Raw genomic sequence first — 23,386 nt, forward strand, 5'->3', positions numbered from 1 at the left:
TTGTGGAATAGAGGGTGATTCTCCTTATGGGAAGAAGGGAATGTTTGACGGGGATATCATTCTACTACCGTCACAACTGGTTGGCAGCAGCGTGATTTTCCCTTCTACTCTCCTTTACACCCGGATTCCAAGCAGACACTGGAAGAACTACTGGAAGTTTGTGGAAGGATTGCTAGCAACAAAACCAAGCGGGTCATCATAGCAGAATTAATGGAGCTAGACCAGGAGAACTTGGTTGCAGCAATGCCAGCAGTACAAGAGATGGAGACACCAGTGATTCAGGAGGAGGAATCACCAGCCAACAAAGTAATGAGAGAGAAGCTAGCATGGTTCAGTCCGAACCCAACGGCGGATGTGGTGATGAAAGTTATGGACCTGTTAGCGAAGGAGGCTAAACAAATAAGAAACTACAGTTAAAACTGGCAGCAGTCCAACAAGCAGCCGCACATTCTCCAAACAGTGAGTACAGCACAGCAGACACAAGGAAGATTCCGTTTAGCGCTTTTAAAGCTTTTGACGAAAAAGACTGTGAAATTGATAACTACCTGGCAGATTTTGAGCGACAATGTAACCTGCACCGAATAGCTAGAAGAGAGTGGGTTTCAATATTGTCAGGCAAACTGTCAGGCAAAGCTTCTGATGCTTTCCGTGCCAGAGCAGAAGATCCATAGCTACACCAGGGTTAAAGAAGTGCTCCTGGCTCGTTATGCAGTAACCCCAGAGTCCTACCGACAGAAGTTCAGGGACTCACGCAAAACCACGAAAGACTCTTACGTGGAATGGGCATGCCAGTTATCCCTGTCGGCCTCTAACTGGGTTAACAGCAGCCAGGCTACCACCACAGAGGAAATTTTGCAACTAATGCTCCTGGAGCAATTTTACAATCACATCCAGACGGATGTCAAAGACTGGGTGAGAGATCGCAGGCCCATGACTCTACCAGAGGCCGCTAAGTTGGCGGATGAATATGCGGATACTCGCAAGACGAACCAGGTCACACCACAGGTACAACCTCCACGACCAACGGTGCCCTCACACCCACCAGCCGCTAGATACCAACCTCCTAACAGACCGGTGACATCTAGCCCTCGCTATCCACGCCGGGAGGACAATGAACAACGCTGCTTCCGGTGCAAACAGCTGGGTCACTTCAAGCGGAATTGCCCCATGGACGACAACACCAGGTCAAATTGGTCTCGACCTGGGTACCGCCCACCAGCAGCAGCCCATTGTGTAGACTCGGCTTGGGATCCCCAGGAGCTGGGTCAGGAAGAACCATTGGGCACCCTTCACGAAGCCCTCACGGTACAATCTGTTATTACGGACAACAGGAAACACAATTGTCAGCTGGTCATGGTTAACGGAAAAACCGCCCGGGGATTAAGAGACAGTGGGGCGACCATCACGTTGGTACAAAGACACCTTATTAATGCATCAGAGAAACCGGGGAAATCAATTGCTGTGAGGGTGGCAGGGGGGGAGGCAGTATACCGTATTCCTACTGCACAGGTACACCTGGACTGGGGTGCGGGAGCTGGCAATGTTCATGTGGGCGTCATGAAAGACTTACCTTCTGAAGTCATCTTGGGCAACGACATTGGCCCCCTGACTTCGGCGTTCGCCTCTACCACCGCTCAGGAGGTCCACGCAGTAACCACCAGAGCACAAAGTCACACTGCCGAGAGCCTGCAGGACATGAGCAAGCAGGAGCTGATCCGCGAGTACATGGAGCTGGAGAAGTGCATTAGCCGCATGGAGGAGGAGAACAACCGCCTAAGGTCACAGCAGGCCGACCCCCCCAGGCTCCATGAACTGGAGACAGAGCTGGAGAAGCTCAAAGAGGAGAACTGGTGGCTGCGGAGGGAGCAGGGGGTGGCTGACCCTATGGGGCACTGATCCAACCCCCCCCCCCCCCCCACATAGCGGGACACCTAGATGGCGGCGCACAGACCCATCCGCCGTCTTCACACTGACTTCTGGTGACTCTGCAGATTGCACAAAGACTTGGGGACTGACCGGCGTGTGATCTGACGACCCGGTGGCATACCTGAGTCGGAAGCTGTTGCCAAGGGAGGTCAGTTATGCCACCATTGAAAATGAGTGTTTGGCCTTGGTATAGGCACTCAAAAAGCTCACACCTTACCTTTATGGCCGGGCTTTCACTCTCATCACTGATCACAACCCCTTGGTGTGGCTTAACCGGGTTTCAGGGGACAACGCCCGGTTGCTACGCTGGAGCTTGGCCTTACAGCCCTATGACTTTACGATTCATTATCGCCCAGGCAAGCAAAACAGGAATGCCGATGTACTGTCACGCCAAACAGAGTTAACCTCGGACTAAAAGCTCTGAACCCGTCAACCCTACTGGACCAGGAAAGGTCCAACCGAGTTGCCGGAGCAGGGAGAAAAAGGGGGGCCATTGCTTCCTATATGCTTCAGTCTACTTCTCCCTGCTAGTTTCATGCTGTGTGTGTGAGGCCGTGTACACACCAGCAAACATGTACGATGAAACCGGTCCGCCGGACCGTTTTCACCGTACATGTCTGCCCGGGGCTTTCTGTACGATGGCTGTACTAACCATCGTACAGAAAGCCCACGTAAACAATACGCAGGGCGTGTCTGCGGTGTCGCCGCGTCGATGACGCGGTGTCGCCGCGACAATGACGCGGCGACGTGGGCGGGCCTGCCAGTTAAATGCTTCCACGCATGCGTCGAAGTCATTCGACGCATGCGAGGGATGGCGGGCGCTCGGACATGTACGGTAGGTCTGTACAGACGACCGAACATGTCCGAGCGGGCAGGATTCCAGCGGACTGTTTTAAAACAAGTCCAGGAATATTTGTCCGCTGGGAAAAGGCCCGGCGGGCAAATGTTTGCTGGAATCCTGCACGCTCGGGCCTACACACGACCGAACATGTCTGCTGAAACTGGTCATCTGTACGGGGCCTAAGAGGTAAAAGGTGATTTCATGTGTGACTCATTCCTCTGCTAACAGACTGTTGAAATGTTAATGTCCCTTCCCCAGCCAGCTCTCTATTTTTTTTTTTTTTTCAACAATGTTTTTTATTAAGGATTTTAGAAAAGATACAGTACATATAACGACAATGGATATACACAGTGAAGAAGTTACCCGAAAGTGTCACACTCCCCTTGTACTATTGCTCATAACACATTACGTATAATGAATTTATACAACCAAAGTAACAGTAACGTGGCATGTTTATGGCTGGCGGACCCACCACCGCCCACAACTATGGCAGTTCCAGATAGCCCTCGGGTGCAGAGGAACCCAGCCAAGACCACCCTCTCCAGTCCCTCACAAATGGCCGGAGCGGCAGTCCCAACCAGAACCCCCCACCCCCGCTTTACGTGGGCATGCGGAAGTGTCCACCCGCCCTATGCTCAAAAACCAGGAACGTTCAGGTATCTCACATTTAACCATATCACAAATATGCAGTGAAGAAAGGGGAAAAATAAGAAGGTAAACAAAGAAAATAAAAACATAAATCAAATAATAGAATATATTCGCCCATAACTTACTCTCTCCCCCTCATTTTCAAGTGCCTGTAATTTATCAGTGATCAGACGTTTTTAGAGACCCGTATAGTTTGAGTACCACTGTAGCCACGGATTCCATGAAGCAGTCACTGCCTCAGAGGAGCCCATCGTATATGAATGCATAATCTCATATTTGCCCTGTATGTGCATCGTAGATATTATTTCAGTGAGTGAGGGCGATACTACATTTTTCCAGTGGCGCAATATTACTAACCTTGTGGCTAAAAGTAGATTAGATACCACCCTCCTACAGAAAACTGGAATATTGTCAAGTTCTAGCGAGAGAACTGCTAAACCAGGTGTCAGCGGGCCAAGTGTAGTCAAGATATCTCTGGCAATCCCCCATACCCCCGACCATAGGTGACTCAACTTCGGACAGGACCACATGATGTGGATCAGAGTTCCCACCTCTCCACATTGTCTCCAACACAGAGGAGATGTACCATGATACACCCTAGATAACCTGTATGGGGTCAAGTACCATCGCAGTAGCAGTTTTTGGTGTGTCTCCATTAGGTTAGAGCTCCTAGTAGAGGAGTACACTGCTCTCAAGGACCTCTCCCATTGGAGGACAGTGTACTCCTTCCCCACATCTCTCTCCCAGGCCTCCATGTGTTTCATTTTAAATAGTTTATGTTTTTCCTGAAGACCCATATACAATATTGAAATCCCCTTGGCAGTAGTGTTAGGTTGTTGGTAGAATTGAGATATCTTAACAGGGAGTGAAGTGAGAAGACGTGTATTCTTCCTAATGAGATGCGACAGCTGCATATATTTGTACTGCTCAGACGCCGGGAGTTTATATTTTACCCGCAGGGCCTCAAATGGCAATAGCATGGATCCCACCATTATATCCTCAAGGTGAAGTACACCCCTGGAGACCCACCCGTCAAGGTTGATATCAGGTATAATGTTGTGTATGGCGGTGATGGGTAGATGTAACGGTGACGTTGGTCCAGTCCATTTGTAAGAGTTACAAAGGTGACCCCAAGCTCTAAGGGACGCCCGAATAGTCGGAGCAATTTTCGGATCTAGGGACTCACCTAAACGTGACGTTAATAGAAACTCACGTAACGTACCCCGCCTGATTTGAGACTGCTCTATCTTTTCCCATATTGTTCCCGAATCAGACACTAACCAGTGTTTTAGCTGGGACAAAACTGCGGCAAAGTAATAGCTTTGGAGGTGGACGTGACCTATACCTCCTGCCTTTCTGTGTTTGGTCAATTTGCTGAAAGCACACCTGGCCTTCTTTCCCTGCCATAGATACCTATTTAGCGTAGATTGGAGGGACTTAAAAAAGGAGGTAGGAACCGGGATAGGTAATGTCCTAAAGAGATACAGGAGCTGAGGCAGCACCTGCATCTTAAAGGCCGCCAGCCTCCCCAGCCATGACAATTCGGTTTTGGTTAAAGTGTCCAGTTTAGCTCGGAAGGAGGTCAGGAAGGGGGTATAGTTGGCCTGTAATATCCTGCTAGACGTAGATGTTAAAATAATTCCGAGATATTTTATGCCTTCCTCTTTCCATACAAATGGGAACTTTTGTTCCATTCGTATCCTGGTTTCTCTCGGTACCCCCAAACCCAAAATGTGCGATTTAGTTTCGTTCACTTTATAATATGAAACTTCATTAAATGCCCTCAGCGAGGAGTATATCGTGTCTATAGATTTTTCTATGTCGGTGACCATCAGTATGATGTCATCTGCAAAAAGGCTAATCACATGTTTTTCCCCTCCCACTCGGATCCCAGAGATGTCCGGGTGTGACCGTAGGTGTGATGCTAGTGGCTCCATTAAGAGGTTGAATATCAGTGGCGAGAGTGGGCAGCCCTGCCTCGTACCGTTCGATATATCAAACGGGGTAGAGAGAGCTCCCGCTACGAGTACCCGCGCCGATGGGTGGGAATACAATGCCATGATAGCAGAGTAGATGTGGCCCCCAAAACCAAACCTCCCCAGAACCTGCTCCAGGAATTTCCAGTGGATCCGGTCGAACGCCTTCTCCGCATCCAGTGCAAGGAGCAGAGAAGGCGTCCGACGTTGCTCTGTAATGTGTATAATGTTTAGTAATCTCCTGGTGGCGTCCGCAGTTTGCCTGCCCTTGGTGAAGCCTGATTGGTCTACATTGATCAACCCTGGGAGAATGTCCACTAGCCTTGCAGCTAATAGTTTTGCATAGATTTTAATATCATTGTTCAGCAATGATATGGGCCTAAAGTTTTGGGGTGTGTCCGGATCTTTCCCCGGCTTAGGTAGGGCCACTATCGTGGCACTCAACATTTCCCTGGGAAATGAGGATGAGGCAGCAGCAGCATCGTACACCCGAACTAAGTGCGGACTGAGTATGTCCTGGAATGTTTTGAAGTATTCTCCAATAAAGCCGTCAGGGCCCGGGGCTTTGTTGGACGGGAGGGACTGTATCGTCCTCTTCACTTCGTCCTCAGTGAATGGAGAGTTTAGCTCCAAAAGCTGGTCAGGTGTCAGGGACGGGAGATTAACTTTATCTAGGAACCCCTTGATGGATTCCGATGATGGTTGTGTTATCGTATGATCATCCCTAAGGTTATAAAGTGACCCATAATAGTGACTAAAGGCGTCAGCTATCGCCTGAGGGTGGTAGTGTTTCACCTTTGTCTCTGGGTGGTGAATATATGGAATCTTGGCTTTAATTCTTTGTCCTTTCAGTCTGTTTGCTAGGAGCTTTCCCGCTCTGTTACCGCTGGTAAAGAAAGCTAGTTTAAACTTCCTAGAGGCCTTTTCATAATCGTCAAGAAATAGTGCCCTGAGGTCTGTACGGAGGTGGCCTAGTTGTTCGGTCAGTAATAGGGACGGTCTAGTTTTGTTCTGAGTCTCCAAGTCTTCTATCTGAGCTAGGAGGGTCAACGTACGCTGCTGCCTTTCCCTCTTGGCCCGTGCCCCCTGTTGTATCATGACCCCTCGCACACATGCCTTGTGCGCATTCCATAAAGTAAACGGGCTAGTAACCGACCCCTCATTATTAACAAAAAAGTCCCTCAATTTCTCTTCAATGTATGACCTGGCCGGACCTTCCCGGAGAAGCATAGGATTAGCCCGCCACAGAAAGATTGGAGTGTTGGGTGCAGGGTCTCCCACTGTTAGGCCCACCGAGGCATGATCCGACCATGTGATACCATTGATTCGAGCATTTTTGCATTTAAGGAGCAGCCCCCTATCGACCAAAAAGAGGTCTATTCTACTGTAAGACCTGTGCCTAGTGGAAAAAAAGGTGTAGTCCTTTTCATTGGCGTTCAAACATCTCCACGCATCAAAAAGTTCATGCGCCCTCAAAAAGGAAGCTAACGATGGTGGCATACGCTTTGGTGTGGAGGTAGAGTCCATAAGCGGGTCAGGAGTGATATTAAAGTCCCCACAGATCACCAGCAGTCCTTTCTGTACCTCCTTAATTTTTTTGGTTACTTTCTGCAAAAATCTAGTCTGTTTTACATTGGGGGCATATACCACTGCCACTGTGTAGGGTACTAGGTCAATGTCACACACCAGTATAATATACCTCCCCGTAGGGTCAATGATAGCCTTGTGTAGGGAAAGGTGAACTGAGTCTCTTACTGCAATCATTACTCCTTTAGACTTGGTAGCAGCATTCGCAAAATAGGTGATCGGAAATTTGGGGTGTGAGCATTTCGGTGCTGCGGATATGTCGAAGTGGGTCTCTTGGACGCAGAGAACATCTGCTTTCTGATGTAGGGCCTCTTTCCAGAGAGACCGCCTTTTTGCCGGGTGATTAAGGCCTTTGGCATTTATTGTCAAGAATTGCAGCATCTGGGCATGTGTTTGGCGTGAATAGGTGTAGCTGAGAATTTCAATAAAGTACTCACTGCGAGAGATTCGCTGACCCAGTCCATTTTCCACTCAATAAGTCTCCAGAGCACCCTCAGTCCGCATGGAGCAGGTGGATCCAAGTTCAGTAACTTCCGGGTGAGGAGAGAGGATCCGCATGACAGGGCATAAGAAAAGCAACATGGGCAACAAAAAAAACAAAGAATAAAAAAAAAAGCAGAGATATCGACTAAAGGTAACACAGGCATACAGCCAACAGATGAAGAAGAACTGTGTGCGACTTCTATAGTCGCTCAAAGACTAGTTGGGGGAAAACTCAAGAATACTTGAGAACAAGCCAACGGAGGCAGTTTCACCTCAGCGGCCTTGTCGCAACTTTAGACACCTCCAAGGCTGTCAGTTGTGGGATTTAGCATTTCTGCGATCCACTACTCTCCAATCATTGTCAGCACTTCTGATTCCTCCTCCCGGGCGCGGGGCATGCTGAGGTTCCGGGATTATTCCCCACTCTTTCAACAGGGCCATGCCCCTCTCCATAGAGTCCAACACATAATCTCTGTTGTCTTTTGTGACAATGAGCTTGGTAGGAAACCCCCATTTGTACAGCAGATTATGGTTCCTAAGTGCTTTTGTTATAGTGGTGAGGTTCCGTCGCTTCTGCAGAGTAAACTGTGACAGATCCGCGTAGAATTGGAGATTTGCGTAGTCCGGTGGAAAGTTTTCTCTCCGCCTAGACGCCGCCATTAATTTTTCCTTAGCATGGTAAAAATGCAAACGCAATATTACGTCCCTGGGGACCTCCTCGGCCAAGAATGCAGGTTTAGGAAGCCTGTGAATTCTGTCTATGGTACAGTCTAGATCTGTTAATTCAGGCAATATGGCTGTAAACAATTGGGAGACAAATTTGCGCAGTTCCTGAGGTTTAACTGATTCTGGCACTCCTCTCACTTTCACATTATTCCTCCTCGACCTGTCCTCCATTTCTGCCATTTTTGCTTTCATAGCCTCAATATCATCATCCTTGCTATCATTTGCGTCTACTAGATCATTAATGGTGGTTGCAAATTCTCCCATTTTGTCCTCAATATGAGACACTCTGTCAGCCACTCCTCTAAGTTCTGTACTAAACTTGTGGACACAGGACATCATGTCCGAGTGAAGTGACCCCCTCAAAGAGACTAACATCTCCTTCAGTACTGTGTCCATGACAGGTTTATTAGCTGTGGGGAACACCTCTATAGAGTCTGGCAGCTCCCTCGTGTCTTCCCCTGATTCCAGCACTGAGCTCACCTCGTGTGCGGTCTCCATGGCGTCCAGCCTGAACCTGGCCTTCTCTGGGCTTCCAGAGGATGGTGTAGCCGGTGGGGAGGTTGTGCTCCTGGGAGGGCTGCTCCGTTTGTGCGGATTACACGCTGTGGCCATGGATCTCTTAGGGCCTGGGAGCGGCGTGGAGGAAGATCCGGCGCCATCTTGTCTGCGCTCCATAGTGAAAAACTCCGTGAGTTTGGTAGGCCGGTTTCCTGCGGACTTGCGCCGAGTCATGACCTGTGCAAGGTCTCCGGGTTCCCCGGAGCTGGATCGCAGTGTTTGCGGGGTGATATGACCCCTCGGAGGTCCGATATGAGCCGCTTTGCTGCCGCTGGCGCTGGAGCTCTGTTAGCACGCGACCATCTCGGTTCCCGGCTAGCTCCGCCCCCGGCCAGCTCTCTATTTTAAAGGGTAATTGATCTATTGTGTGTGTGAAGAAGACCTGTGTTTACCCTTAAGAAATGTGTCTACAGGGTCGGCTCCGAAGTGTCTGCCTATAATCTGTATGGGAGCCCCCACTGTGTGAGGGGGGCGGAGATTGTCATTGTAGCAGTTTTGTAACTACATATAAGCTAGGTGTTGTACCATTAAAGTCTCTCTTGTTCCAGCATTAAGCTTTGGCCCACTGTGTGAATTATTGGGCGATTCCAGGGATTCCTACTTGTGGAATAGTGGGTGATTCTCCTTATGGGAAGAAGGGAATGTTTGACGGGGATATCATTCTACTACCGTCACACTGTATCCGTAAATACAACTCCAGTTGGTTTAATGACCAGCTATCGTCCCTTAAGCAAGAACATAGAAGAGCGGAAGCAGCTGGGAAAAGAAGCACCACAGACGAAAACCACGCTATCTACAACAAAACAACAAAGAAATACCACAAAGAAATTTTCAGAGGCCAAAAAAAATCATTTTTCCAAGACCATCACCAATGCCCTAAACCGTCCTCGCGAACTCTTCAAGTTGGTTAGTCAGACCATGAACCCAGCCTGTCTTGAAGCCCCCAATTCTGATACCCAAGAATTTTGCAATGAATTATCGGACCATTTTGTGAACAAAATTGAAAGGATCCGTGTAAGCATTCTGCAAAACAGTATCCCCCTCAACCCCCTCAGCAGTCCCCAGCCCAATCACCACAGGAATCAGGCCCAAGTAACAATGTTTACTCTAAAACCCGTCTCCCTGGATGCCACTAATCATCTGCACTCTGCGAAATAGCACAGCGCCTAACGATATTATCCCCACCAATCTGCTGAAGGAATGTGCCGATATTTTGGCACCACCCATCAAGCAGCTGATTAACCAGTCATTCAGGTAAGGCACAGTGCCCACCCTGTTGAAACAAGGGATAATCAAACCCATCTTAAAGAAGCCCACCCTTGACCCCAAAGACCCTGAACACCGTCGCCCCATAACAGGCCTGAACGTTTTCTCCAAGGTAATGGAGAAAGTGGTGGTACAACAGCTGCAACAGCATTTAGACACCCATAATTTGCTCGATCCTTATCAATCGGGTTTCCGTCCAGGGTACGGGACGGAAACAGCATTGCTCAAAATATGGGATGATGCTCTTGAGGCCGCAGACGAAGGATAACCTTGTCTTCTAGTACTGTTGGACCTTAGCGCAGCTTTTGATACGTTTGACCACAAACTATTGCTAATTTGGCTAGCTGAATTAGCCAAGATTGCTCAATGTGACTTACCCTGGTTCTCCTCCTTTTTGGAAAACCGATCACAAGTAGTGAAACTGGGACCGTTCACTTCTGAAAAACGCACGGTGTCATGCGGAGTCCCTCAAGGATCCCCCCTGTCGCCGGTGCTGTTTAATATCTATCTTCGCCCTCTTTTTGAAATTATCAGCAGCCAAAATCTTTTCTACCACTCTTATGCGGATGACACACAATTGTATTTTCGTATCTGCAACAAAAAGGATCACTATCTCAATCTAGAGAAATGTCTTTCTTTGATAGAGAACTGGATGACTAAGGCCGGGTACTAACGAGCAAACATGTACGATGAAACCGGTCCGTCGGACCGTTTTCACCGTACATGTCTGCCAGAGGGCTTCTGTACGATGGCTGTACTAACCATCGTACAGAAGTCCGCGCGTAAACAATACGCTGGGCGTGTCCGCGTCGTCGCCATGACGATGACGCGGCGACGTGGGCGGGCCTGCCATTTAAAGGCTTCCACGCATGCGAGGGACGGCGGGCGCTCGGACATGTACGGTAGGTCTGTACTGACGACCATACATGTCCGAGCGGGCAGGATTCCAGCGGACTGTTTTAAAACACGTCCAGGAATATTTGTCTGCTGGGAAAAGGCCCGGCGGGCAAATGTTTGCTGGAATTCGGCCCGCTCACGCCTACACACGACCGAACATGTATGCTGAAACTGATCCGCAGACCAGTTTCAGCATACATGTTTGGTCGTGTGTACGGGGCCTAAGAGTTATCTTAAACTCAACGGCTCAAAAACAGAACTTCTCCTGTTTCACGCCAATCGGAAGAATCAACTGGCAACAACCTGGACACCTCCGCCCATTCTGGGAAAAAACATCACCCCTAGCACCAAAGTCAAAAGTCTCGGGGTCTTCCTTGACACCTACATGACAATGGATGCACAAATAGGGTCAGTAGTCAGCGGATCTCACCATCTGCTATGCTAATTACGCAGACTAATCCCATTTATTCCTAAAGAAGACATACTGTAGCAGTTGTGGTGGGAACAATTGTTAACTCCAGACTGGACTATGCAAATGCCCTTCTTTGACCACCAAAGTACCAAATCACGCGCCTGCAGGTCTTTCAGAACACGGCCGTGCGACTTATGACTGGAAAAAAAACATGGGAATCAATCTCCCCATCACTGAGAAGCCTTCACTGGCTGCCATTTCAAAGCACTCTGTCTTACGCATAAGTGTATTCTAGGAAATTCCCCCCAATATCTATGCGAAAAACTAAAAGCCTACAACCCCAATCGCGCTCTGCGATCTTCCAACCAAAATTTACTCCAAATCCCCAAAACCAGATACAAGTCCAAAGGAGAAAGAAGATTTGCGGTCCAAGGACCCAGACTATGGAACAGTTTACCAACCTCCATTCGGTTGGAGGAGAACCACTTGGCCTTTAGGAGAAAGATCAAAACCCATCTCTTCTGAGGTCAAGGGAGAAATGGTCAACAAGCGCCCAGAGGCGATTCAGTTCGCATGTGCAGCGCTATATACGTTTTTCACTCACTCACTCCCCTATTACTGTCACATGGGAAGTTTACATTCAATTTAGACCCCAGATCTCTCCATAAAGAGGACCTGTCACCACCTATTACTGTCACATGGGAAGTTTACATTCATTATAGACCCCAGATCTCTCCATAAAGAGGACCTGTCACCTCCTATTACTGTCACAAGGGATGTTTACATTCATTATAGACCCCAGATCTCTCCATAAAGAGGACCTGTCACCTCCTATTACTGTCACATGGGATGTTTACATTCATTATAGACCCCAGATCTCTCCATAAAGAGGACCTGTCACCACCTATTACTGTCACATGGGATGTTTACATTCATTATAGACCCCAGATCTCTCCATAAAGAGGACCTGTCACCTCCTATTACTGTCACAAGGGATGTTTACATTCCTTGTGACAGCAATAAAAGTGATACCTTTTTTAAACACAATGTAAAAAAAAAAGATAAATAAAATAAATAAGAAAAAATTAAATAAAGCCCCCCCGTCCCCGCGAGCTCGCGCAGCAAAGAAAACGCATACGAAAGTAAACACAAAAAATAAGTCAATGGAACAGCAGACATCCAGAAATAATGGATCGGATCACAGGAGTGGACTGGGTGGTTTTTTCGCTCACCCCAGATGACTCTCCTCAGTAAGTATATTGAAGAATTATGGCTAAGTGTCATCTGGGCATTTAAAAGTCAATGACATCAGGTGATGAAGGGTTAATGTAAAGTAGGGGGATGAATACTTTTTTGGTTTTGCTGTGAGTGTATGTTTCTGGAGGTTTATAATCCAAAAGGAGATTGACTTTTATTGCCCATGTCCCCAGTGACAGATATTAATTGCTTCCATGTCACCTTTTATATCCCGGAGGTGTCACTAAGATGTCCCGGCTTACCTATAAAGACTTTCCTGAGATCAGCTTCAGACTTATTGTGGCCTCAGTGCTACCCGCTTGTTCAGTGATCTTATACAGGTGAGCGAGCTTCCTACATGGGACAGGAGGGTGCAGATCTCTAATACCACCACAAGGACACCCATACAGCACCCTACAGCCCCCTTCCCGCACCATACAGACACCACACCGCACCATACGGACACCATATAGAACCCTACAGCACCCTACAGCCCCCTTCCCGCACCATACAGACACCACACCGCACCATACAGACAGCATATAGAACCCTACAGTACCCTACAGCCCCCTTCCCACACCACACAGACACCACACTTCACCATACAGACACCATATAGAACCCTACAGTACCCTACAGCCCCCATCCTACACCATAAAGACACCACATCGCACCATACAGACAGCATATAGAACCCTACAGTACCCTACAGCCCCCTTCCCACACCACACAGACACCACACCTCACCATACAGACACCATATAGAACCCTACAGCCCCCTTCCCACACCACACAGACACCACAACTCACCATACAGACACCATATAGAACCCTACAGCACCCTACAGCCCCCTTCCCACACCACACAGACACCACACTTCACCATACATACACCACACCTCACCATAAAGATACCACACCTCACCATAAAGACACCACACCTCACCATACAGACACCACATCGCACCATACAGACACCATATAGAACCCTACAGCACCCTACAGCCCCCATCCTACACCATACAGACACCACACCGCACCGTACAGACACCATATAGAACCCTACAGCACCCTACAGCCCCCATCCTACACCATACAGACACCACATCGCACCATACAGACACCATATAGAACCCTACAGCACCCTACAGCCCCCATCCTACACCATACAGACACCACACCGCACCATACAGACACCATATAGAACCCTACAGCACCCTACAGCCCCCTTCCCACACCATACAGACATCACACCGCACCATACAGACACCATATAGAACCCTACAGTACCCTACAGCCCCCTTCCCACACCATACAGACACCACATCGCACCATACAGACACCATATAGAACCCTACAGTACCCTACAGCCCCCTTCCCACACCATACAGACACCACACCATACAGACACCGCACCATACAGACACCATATAGAACCCTACAGCACCCTACAGCCCCCTTCCCGCACCATACAGACACCACACCGCACCATACAGACACCATATAGAACCCTACAGTACCCTACAGCCCCCTTCCCACACCACACAGACACCACACCTCACCATAAAGACACCACACCATACAGACACCACACCTCACCATAAAGACACCACACCATACAGACACCACACCTCACCATACAGACACCTCACCTCACCATACAGACAGACACCATACAGACACCACACCTCACCATAAAGACACCTCACCATACAGACACCACACCTCACCATAAAGACACCACACCATACAGACACCACACCATACAGACACCTCACCATACAGACACCACACCTCACCATACAGACACCACACTTCACCAGACAGACACCACACCTCACCATACGGACACCACACAGCACCATACAGACACCATATAGAACCCTACAGTACCCTACAGCCCCCTTCCGACACCATAAAGACACCATATCGCACCATACAGACACCATATAGAACCCTACAGTACCCTACAGCCCCCTTCCGACACCATAAAGACACCATATCGCACCATACAGACACCATATAGAACCCTACAGTACCCTACAGCCCCCTTCCCACACCATACAGACACCACACCGCACCATACAGCCACCATATAGAACCCTACAGTACCCTACAGCCCCCTTCCGACACCATAATGACACCACACCGCACCATACAGACACCATATAGAACCCTACAGCACCCTACAGCCCCCATCCTACACCATACAGACACCACATCGCACCATACAGACACCATATAGAACCCTACAGCACCCTACAGCCCCCATCCTACACCATACAGACACCACATCGCACCATACAGACACCATATAGAACCCTACAGCACCCTACAGCCCCCATCCTACACCATACAGACACCACATCGCACCATACAGACACCATAATGACACCACACCGCACCCAGATTGCTACAAACAGTTGGGCACACAAACTGCGCCTGCAAGGACAGCTTCAATCAGTGCCTCTTTTATCACAACATTGGGTAACAGAAACCAGTTCAATAGAAGATAACTTCACAGATATTTAGTGTGCAGATGTCCAATTCAAACTTTTAACCACTCAAGGACCGAGCCTCTTTTTCAGATTCGTTGTTTACAAGTTAAAAACAAGTTGTTTTGCTAGAAAACTACTTAGAACCCCCAAACATTATACACGTTTTTTTCTAACACTTTAGAGAACAAAAACTTTTTATTTGCGCAGCGGTCTTAGAAGCGCACTTTTTTTTGGAAAAAAATACACTTTTTTAAGTTAAATTAATAAAATTAGACAACAAATTGACACCCAACATGTCACGCTTCAAAATTGTGCTCGCTCTTGGACTGGCGTCAAACTTTTACCCTTAGAAATCTCCATAGGCGACGTTTAATAAATTCTAGAGGTTGCATGTTTTGAGCTACAGAAGAGTTCTAGGGCTAGAATTATCGCTCTCGCTCTAATGCCGCGTACACACGGTCATTTTTCGGCATGAAAAAAACCGACGTTTTTAAAAACGTCATTTAAAATGATGGTGTGTGGGCTTCACATCGTTTTTTCGGCTTCTGAAAAACAACAAAAAAAAAATTCGAACATGCTGCATTTTTTAACGTCGTTTTTTTAAATGTCGTTTTTCGGGTTGTAAAAAATGATCGTATGTGGGCTAAAACGGCGTTTTAAACCCGCGCATGCTCAGATGCGAGTTATGAGACGGGAGCTCTCGTTCTGGTAAAACTACCGTTCATAATGCAGTAAGCACATTCATCGCGCTGTAATAGACAAAAAAGCGCGAATCGTCTTTTACTAACAAGGAATCAGCTAAAAGCAGCCAAAAGACGAATAGAACTTCCCCTTTATTGTGCCGTCGTACGTTTTGTACATCACCGCGCTTTGTTCATCATTTTTCAAAAACGATGGTGTGTGGGCAACATCGTTTTTAATGATGAAGTTAGAAAAACTTAGGCCCAGATTCTCAAAGGGCTTACGACGGCGCAACGCAATGTACGCCGTCGTAAGTCCTAATCTGGGCCGTCGTATCTATGCGACTGATTCTTAGAATCATTTACGCATAGATAACCATTAGATCCGACAGGCGTAAGGCTCTTACGCTGTCGGATCTTAAATGCAATTTTTTTTTTCGCCACTAGGTGTCGCCTCCGTCGTTTTTCCCCGTCGAGTATGCAAATTAGCAAAATATGCGAATTCCCGAACGTACGCGCGGTCGACGCAGTGAAGTTACGACGTTTACGTTAGATTTGCGACGCGTAAAGTTGCCCCTGCTATATGAGGGGCAACCAATGTTAAGTATGGCCGTCGTTCCCGCGTCGAAATTTAAAAATTTACGTCGTTTGCGTAAGTCGTCCGTGAATGGGGCTGGACACCATTTACGTTAACGTCGAAACCAATGACGTCCTTGCGACGTAATTTAGCGTAATGCACGTCGGGAAATTTTAGGGACGGCGCATGCGCAGTACGTTCGGCGCGGGAACGCGCCTAATTTAAATGCTCCACGCCCCCTACCCGGCTCATTTGAATTAGGCAGGCTTGCGCCGGGGGATTTACGCTACGCCGCCGCAACTTTACAGGCAAGTTCTTTGTGAATAAAGCACTTGCCTGTAAAACTTGCGGCGGCGTAACGTAAATGACATACGTTACGCCGCCGCAGTTTTACGCCCATCTACGAGAATGTGGGCCTTTGTTTTTTGGACATGCTGAAAAACGTTGTTTTTTTTCATGACGAAAAATGATCGTGTGTACACGGCATAACGATCGCGACAATACCTCACATGTGTGGTTTGAACACCGTTTTCATATGCGGGCGCTGCTCACGTGTGCGTTCACTTCTGCGTGCGAGCTCATCGGGACGGGGCGATTTAAAACATTTTTTTTTTCTTATTTAATTTACTTGATTTTATTTATTTTTACACTGTTTAAAATAAAAATTGGGGTAAATTTTATTCCTTGTAATAGAAAAAAAAGCATGACAGGTCCTCTTATCTATGAGATCTGGGGGTCAAAAAGACGTCACATCTCATATTTACACTAAAATGCAATAAAAAAATTAAATACAATTTTGGCATTTGAAAAAATGACAAAAAAAAAGTCCCTTTAAGAGCTATGGGCGGAAGTGACGTTTTGACGTTGCTTCTGCCCTGCTATGGTATGGAGACGGGTGGGGGCCATATTGCCCTCACTCATATCCATACCAAGCAGGAGAGAGGATCCGATCGCCTCCGTCGCTACAGACGGCTCCGGTAAATGGCGGAGGGCACAGGAGAGCGGCGGGAGGGGGGTGGCCCTCTCCCACCGCCGATAACTGTGATCTCGTGGCGAATCCGCCACAGAGACCACCATTATCATAAACCAGACCGCCGCTTGAAGAGATGTATACCTGGGTTATGGCAGCACTGAGATATCCCTCTTCAAAGTGCCAACGTATATAGTCGTGCCGCGGTCCGGAAGTGGTTAAGGGGAAAGAAGATGGATTCTTTGGAGGAGAAAAGACCACGTGGGTACGTTTAGTTTACTTTTCTCTTTTGTACTTCATGTAATCCTATGTAGAATTATGGTTATGAGTTTTCTTCATTTTATGGCAGGAATCAGAAATTTTCCATGTCCTGAAGATAAGACATGCCTGGAGCCAACTCTTCAGACCAGCTTCCAACCCATTTCATCCTATTGGGCATCCCGGGTCTGGAGAGCTCTTACTTTTACGTTGCCTTCGTCTTCACCATAGTCTACGTGACGTCCGTTATTGGAAACCTCACTCTTCTTTTCATCATCAAGATAGACCGGACTCTCCATGAACCCATGTACTTCTTTCTCTGTATGTTGTCCGCTATTGACCTGGTCCTGTCCAACTCCACCACACCCAAGATGTTGGGGATCCTTTGGTTTAACGACCACGAGATTTACTTTGAGGCCTGTCTCACGCAAATGTTCTTCCTCCATTCCTTTGCTATAATGGAGTCTGCGCTACTCCTAGCCATGTCCTTTGATCGATTTATTGCCATTTGTCAGCCCTTAAGATATAATTCAATATTGACAACATTTCTCATTACCAACATCGGACTGTTGGCCATCGGTAGAGCCGTAGCGCTGATGACTCCATTACCGTTCCTTATAAAAAGACTACCCTTCTGCTCCGCCAATGTCATCCACCATTCCTACTGTGAGCACATGGCTGTTGTAAAGCTGGCCTGCACTGATACCACCTTCAACAACATCTATGGCCTTGTGGTGGCCCTTGTCATTGTGGGGCTAGATCTGGTCTTCATCATCTGGTCCTACGCCCTGATTCTTCAGGCTGTGTTCCGGCTGGCCTCAACAGAAGCCCGGTATAAGGCCCTCAGTACATGTGCCTCTCATATTTGTGCCATCCTTTCATTCTACATCCCCGTCGTCCTCTCCTCGGTGGTCCACCGCTTCGGGAAAGATGTCCCGATCCACATTCACATCTTGTTGGCCAATGTCTACCTGATGCTGCCACCTCTGGTCAATCCTATTGTGTACGGTGTGAGGACCAAACAAATTCGCAACAGAATTAGATCCCTCGCTAAAGTGGATTTCATGTGTTTTATAAGAGTCCGCGCTGAAAAAAATACAAATAAAAGTACGCAACTGGAAAAATGGAACCAGAATCAACAGTTACCACACAACATTCCATCCACAAGATGAGACTCTCTATGTATGTACACAATTGTATTATGAAGAATCAAAAAAAGGAGGGGTGCTGAAAAAGTAATGCCTTGTACACACGATCGGTTTTCCCGGCCGTAAAAAATCAGCCGGGAAAACCGAGAACCGTGAGGAAAAGATGATCCGCACTCCGGTCTCTGCTCTTAAACAATGGACGTATTTATTGACAAGCCACAGTAGACAAACGCAAATAGGAAAGGTTGACGCGTTTCAGCCTATAAGGCCTTAGTCACAACAACGAGAACCTGCTTGGTAGCTCCCCCCCCCTACACACGGCCGGTTTTCACGGCAGGAAAACTGCCATGAGAGCTTTGGTCGGGAAACCTGGCCGTGTGTATGCTCCACCGCAGGCTTTCCCCATAGAAAAACTGGTGGCTTATAAAAGCACCGCCGGGAAACATGTTCTCATATTTCCCGCCGGGATTCCCGGCGGTTTTCCTATCGGGAAAACTGCTATGGAGCATACACACATGGCTGGTTTTCCCGGGCAAAAGGCTGTCATGGCAGTTTTCCCGACGGGGAAACCGGTTGTGTGTACGAGGCATGACCCTAGGTCGGACTTTATAGGCATAGGAAACAACGGAGAAGTAGAAAAAAATATTACAATATTTATTGAAAAAAGTACATAGTATACATTGAGCATTCAAAAAATTTAAAATCATATAAAATGATACATAGCATACAGTGAGCCCTTGTGGGTCAACGCGTTTCACTGTTAGGCTTCATCAGGACACGTTCAAGGTTCAAAGATAGCAAAAGAGAAAACGTATCTCACTGTCTTGTAGTAGAGTCAGCCTCATACACAGATATCCGAAAACAATGATAAGCATCCCACCCAGTGGCGGAGCATCCATAGTGGGCGCAGGAGCGCCGCCCCCTCTCTTCTGCACGCACCCGTCACCCAACAATAGATAGATTCATGCATTGCATGAATCTATCTATTGTCGCCGCTGCCGCCCGCTATTCAGGTGTCCAGCCCCCTGTTGAGCACCGGCATTCTGAATAACAGCGGTGGGTGTGTTTTGGAAGTGCCTGATTAGAGCGAGATGCTATAATAGGCTTCCTGATTAGAGCCTGTGGGCTGCTGTGCGTTCCCTGGTTAAACCATTTTGTGTTGGGAAATTGCTTCCCTAACACTGACCCGCCTCTCAGTCAATCAGGTGCACCGGGTCTGGTTAGCGGTCACCTAATTGGCTGAAGCGACATCGAGGATGGGAGAAGACATCGAGGGAGCGAAGGGAGTGGAGGGAGCATGGAGGACCCGAGAAAGGTAAGTACTGGGCTGGGGGGAAACTGGCTGCATTTGGGGGGAAACTGGTTGTATTTGGGGGGAAAACTGGCTGCATTTGGGTGGAAACTTGCTGTATTTGGGGGAAAATTGGCTGCATTTGGGGGGAAACTGGCTGCATTTTGGGGGAAACTGGCTGCATTTTGGGGGAAACTGGCTGCATTTGGGGGGAAACTGGCAGCAATTGGGGACAAACTGGCTGCATTTGGGGGGGGAAACTGGCTGCATTTGGGGGGGGGACTGGCTGTATTTGGGGGGAAACTGGCAGCAATTGGGGACAAACTGGCTGCAATTGGGGACAAACTGGCTGCATTTGAGAGGAAACTGGCTGTATTTAGGGGGAGACTGGCTGTATTTGGGGGGGAAACTGGCTGTATTTGAGAGGAAACTGGCTGAGTTTAGGGGGAGACTGGCTGTATTTGGGGGGGAAACTGGCTGTATTTGAGAGGAAACTTGCTGAATTTAGGGGGAGACTGGCTGTATTTGGGGGGGAAACTGGCTGCATTTGGGGACAAACTAGCTGCATTTGAAGGGGAAAACTGGTGGTTTTTGATGGGCACAGTAGCTGCTTTGAATGGGCACAGTGGCGGCAACTGATGTTTTTTTTCAGTTTGTTCGCCCCCCCAAAAATTTTGAGCACCAGCCACCACTGGTCCCACCGCTTGGCTATCTGTCTTATGCCCCCTTCTTGTGATATCGCTTTGCCCCTGTTTGGAAATTATTAAGTCGTCTCTAAATTATCTATATACAGACTATTGAAACTAGTCTCTTTGCTGGAAGACATCTTTATATATCATTGTTTTCGGATATCTGTGTATAAGGCTGACTCTACTACAAGACAGTGAGATCTGTTTTCTCTTTTGCTATCTTTGAACCTTGAACGTGTCCTGATGAAACCTGACGTGAAACGCGTTGACGCACAAGGGCTCACTGTATACTCTGTATCATTTTATATGATTTTTAATGTTTTGCTTGATGTATACTATGTACTTTTTTCAATAAATATCGTAATATTTTTTTCTACTTCTCCATTGTTTTCTATGCCTATAAAGTCCGACCTAGGGTTACTTTTTAAGTACCCCTTCTTTTTTGTTCCCTCCTAATCTAGGGACGTGACGATGTGAGTGCTTCCACAATTGTATTATGAACTGATTAATAGACATTGTTCAGGGTTCAGATATTCCCACTTCAATGTTATGTGTGAAAAACCTAAAATTATTTATTATAAGGTTTATCCTTCTAAGGCAGGGGTGTCCAAACTTTTTCAAAGAGGGCCAGATTTCATGAAGTGAACATGCGTGGGGGGCGACCATTAAAATTAAATGCAAATTAAATATTTTATACAAAGTTTATTGCAAACGGCGTACTATTCATTTCATAACATTGATGACAATATATGAAGATATATAATATATACCTTCTCTTCTCCGCTCCGGGAGAACCAGGAGCTCCGGTGTGTTATGTTTAAATAAATATATATAAAACTCTCTCTCTCTCTTGTCAATCTCACTCTCTCTCTCTCTCTATCAATCTCTCTCTCTCTCTCTCTCTCTATCTCACTCTCTCTATTAATCTCTCTCTCTCAATCAATCTCTCTCTCTCTCTCTCTCTCTCTCAATTCAATTCAATTCAATTCAATTCAAATAAGCTTTATTGGCAGGACCAAATACATGTTAGCATTGCCAAAGCAAGGAAAAGGGGGAGGGGGTAATATAAAGGGGAAGGGGGGGTAATATAAAGGGGAATGGACATAAGTCTGTGAAAGTCCTCAGGTTTCTCATGTCCCTCTCAGTCGGTGACACGCTGTCACATATTGGGCAGCTATCTTCACCATTGGCTCCTCTTCTCCCAGTAGAATTTGGAGTTTCCTCTTCTCTTCTGTAGAGTTGAAGTCCGGGATGAGAGCGGAGAGTCTCTGGAAGTGAGTGTCCCTCACTGATGCGTACTTAGGGCAATGTAGCAGGAAGTGTTCCTCATCAAGTGCAAAATAATACCCCCCTCAGCCCCCTCTTCAATCAACTACAAAACACCAACAGAAACCTTCTACAATCAACTAAGTTCATTCTGGAACCAATCTCCGTCAATACCACCAAAAATATCATTGGCGCGTTGCGGAACAGCACAGCACCCAATGACATCATTCCCACCAAGCTGCTGAAGGAATGCGCCGACATTCTGGCGCCTCCCATCACACAGCTTATAAATCAGTCATTTAAGGAAGGCATAGTGCCATCCCTGCTGAAAGAGGGCACAATCCAGCCCATCCTGAAAAAACCTAACTTGGATCCCAAGGACCCAACTCACCGCCGCCCCATAACAGGCCTAAATGTTCTCTCCAAGATAATGGAGAAAGTAGTGGTACAACAGCTGCAACAGCATCTGGATACCCACAATCTACTCGATCCATTTCAATCAGGTTTCCGTCTCGGACACGGGACAGAAACGGCCTTACTCAAAATATGGGACGATGCCCTCGAGGCCGCAGACGAGGGAGAATCCTGTCTCCTGGTTCTGCTGGACCTAAGCGCAGCCTTTGACACAGTAGACCACAAAATGTTACTGATGCGACTGGCCGAGGTAGCCAGAATCGCAGAAGGTGATTTACCATGGTTTTCCTCCTTTCTTGAAAACCGATCACAAACAGTGAAACTGGGATCTTTCACGTCGGAAAAACGCACGGTGCCATGTGGAGTCCCCCAAGGATCCCCCCTGTCGCCGGTGCTTTTCAACATCTATCTTCGCCCTCTCTTTGATATTATCAGTAGCCAAGAACTACTCTATCACTCTTATGCAGACGATACGCAACTGTATTTTCGCATCTGCAACAAAAAGGATCATCATCTCAGTTTAGAGAAATGTCTCTCTTCGATAGAAAACTGGATGACAAAGAGTTATCTTAAACTCAACAGTTCCAAAACAGAACTTCTTATGTTTCACGCCAGCCGAAAGAGTCAACTGGCAACAAACTGGACACCGCCGCCCATTCTGGGCCAAACCATCACCCCTAGCTCCAAAGTCAAAAGTCTAGGAGTCATTTTTGACACCTTCATGACAATGGACGCACAAATAGGGTCAGTAGTCAGCGGATCGCACCATCTGTTGCGCCTACTACGCAGACTTATTCCATTTATCCCCAAAGAAGACGTAGCAGTCGTGGTGGGAACAATCGTGAATTCCAGACTGGACTATGCTAACGCCCTGTACCTCGGACTCCCAAAGTACCAAATCGCTCGTCTGCAAGTCGTTCAGAATACGGCCGCCAGACTTGTGACTGGGAAAAAAAAATGGGAATCAATCTCACCTTCGTTGAGATCCCTTCACTGGCTGCCAGTAAAAGACAGAATTGTATTTAAAGCACTCTGCCTG

At 47.5% G+C, this 23,386-nt stretch overlaps 1 protein-coding gene across 1 annotated transcript; it reads left to right on the forward strand.

The window, feature by feature from the left end:
* Positions 1-17,664: 17,664 nt before the first annotated feature.
* Positions 17,665-18,711, forward strand: LOC120921588 (olfactory receptor 52K1-like). The gene has a single exon (XM_040334092.1). It carries the CDS (start codon positions 17,665-17,667, stop codon positions 18,709-18,711), a length of 1,047 nt encoding a protein of 348 aa, XP_040190026.1.
* The last annotated feature ends 4,675 nt before the right edge of the window (positions 18,712-23,386 follow it).

Source organism: Rana temporaria (genome assembly GCF_905171775.1).
Source record: "Rana temporaria chromosome 2 unlocalized genomic scaffold, aRanTem1.1 chr2g, whole genome shotgun sequence".
Taxonomy (NCBI): domain Eukaryota; kingdom Metazoa; phylum Chordata; class Amphibia; order Anura; family Ranidae; genus Rana; species Rana temporaria.

Bases quoted from the DNA above. Each gene is read 5' to 3' on its own strand.
- LOC120921588 (XM_040334092.1), top strand. From the start codon at position 17,665: ATGCCTGGAGCCAACTCTTCAGACCAGCTTCCAACCCATTTCATCCTA.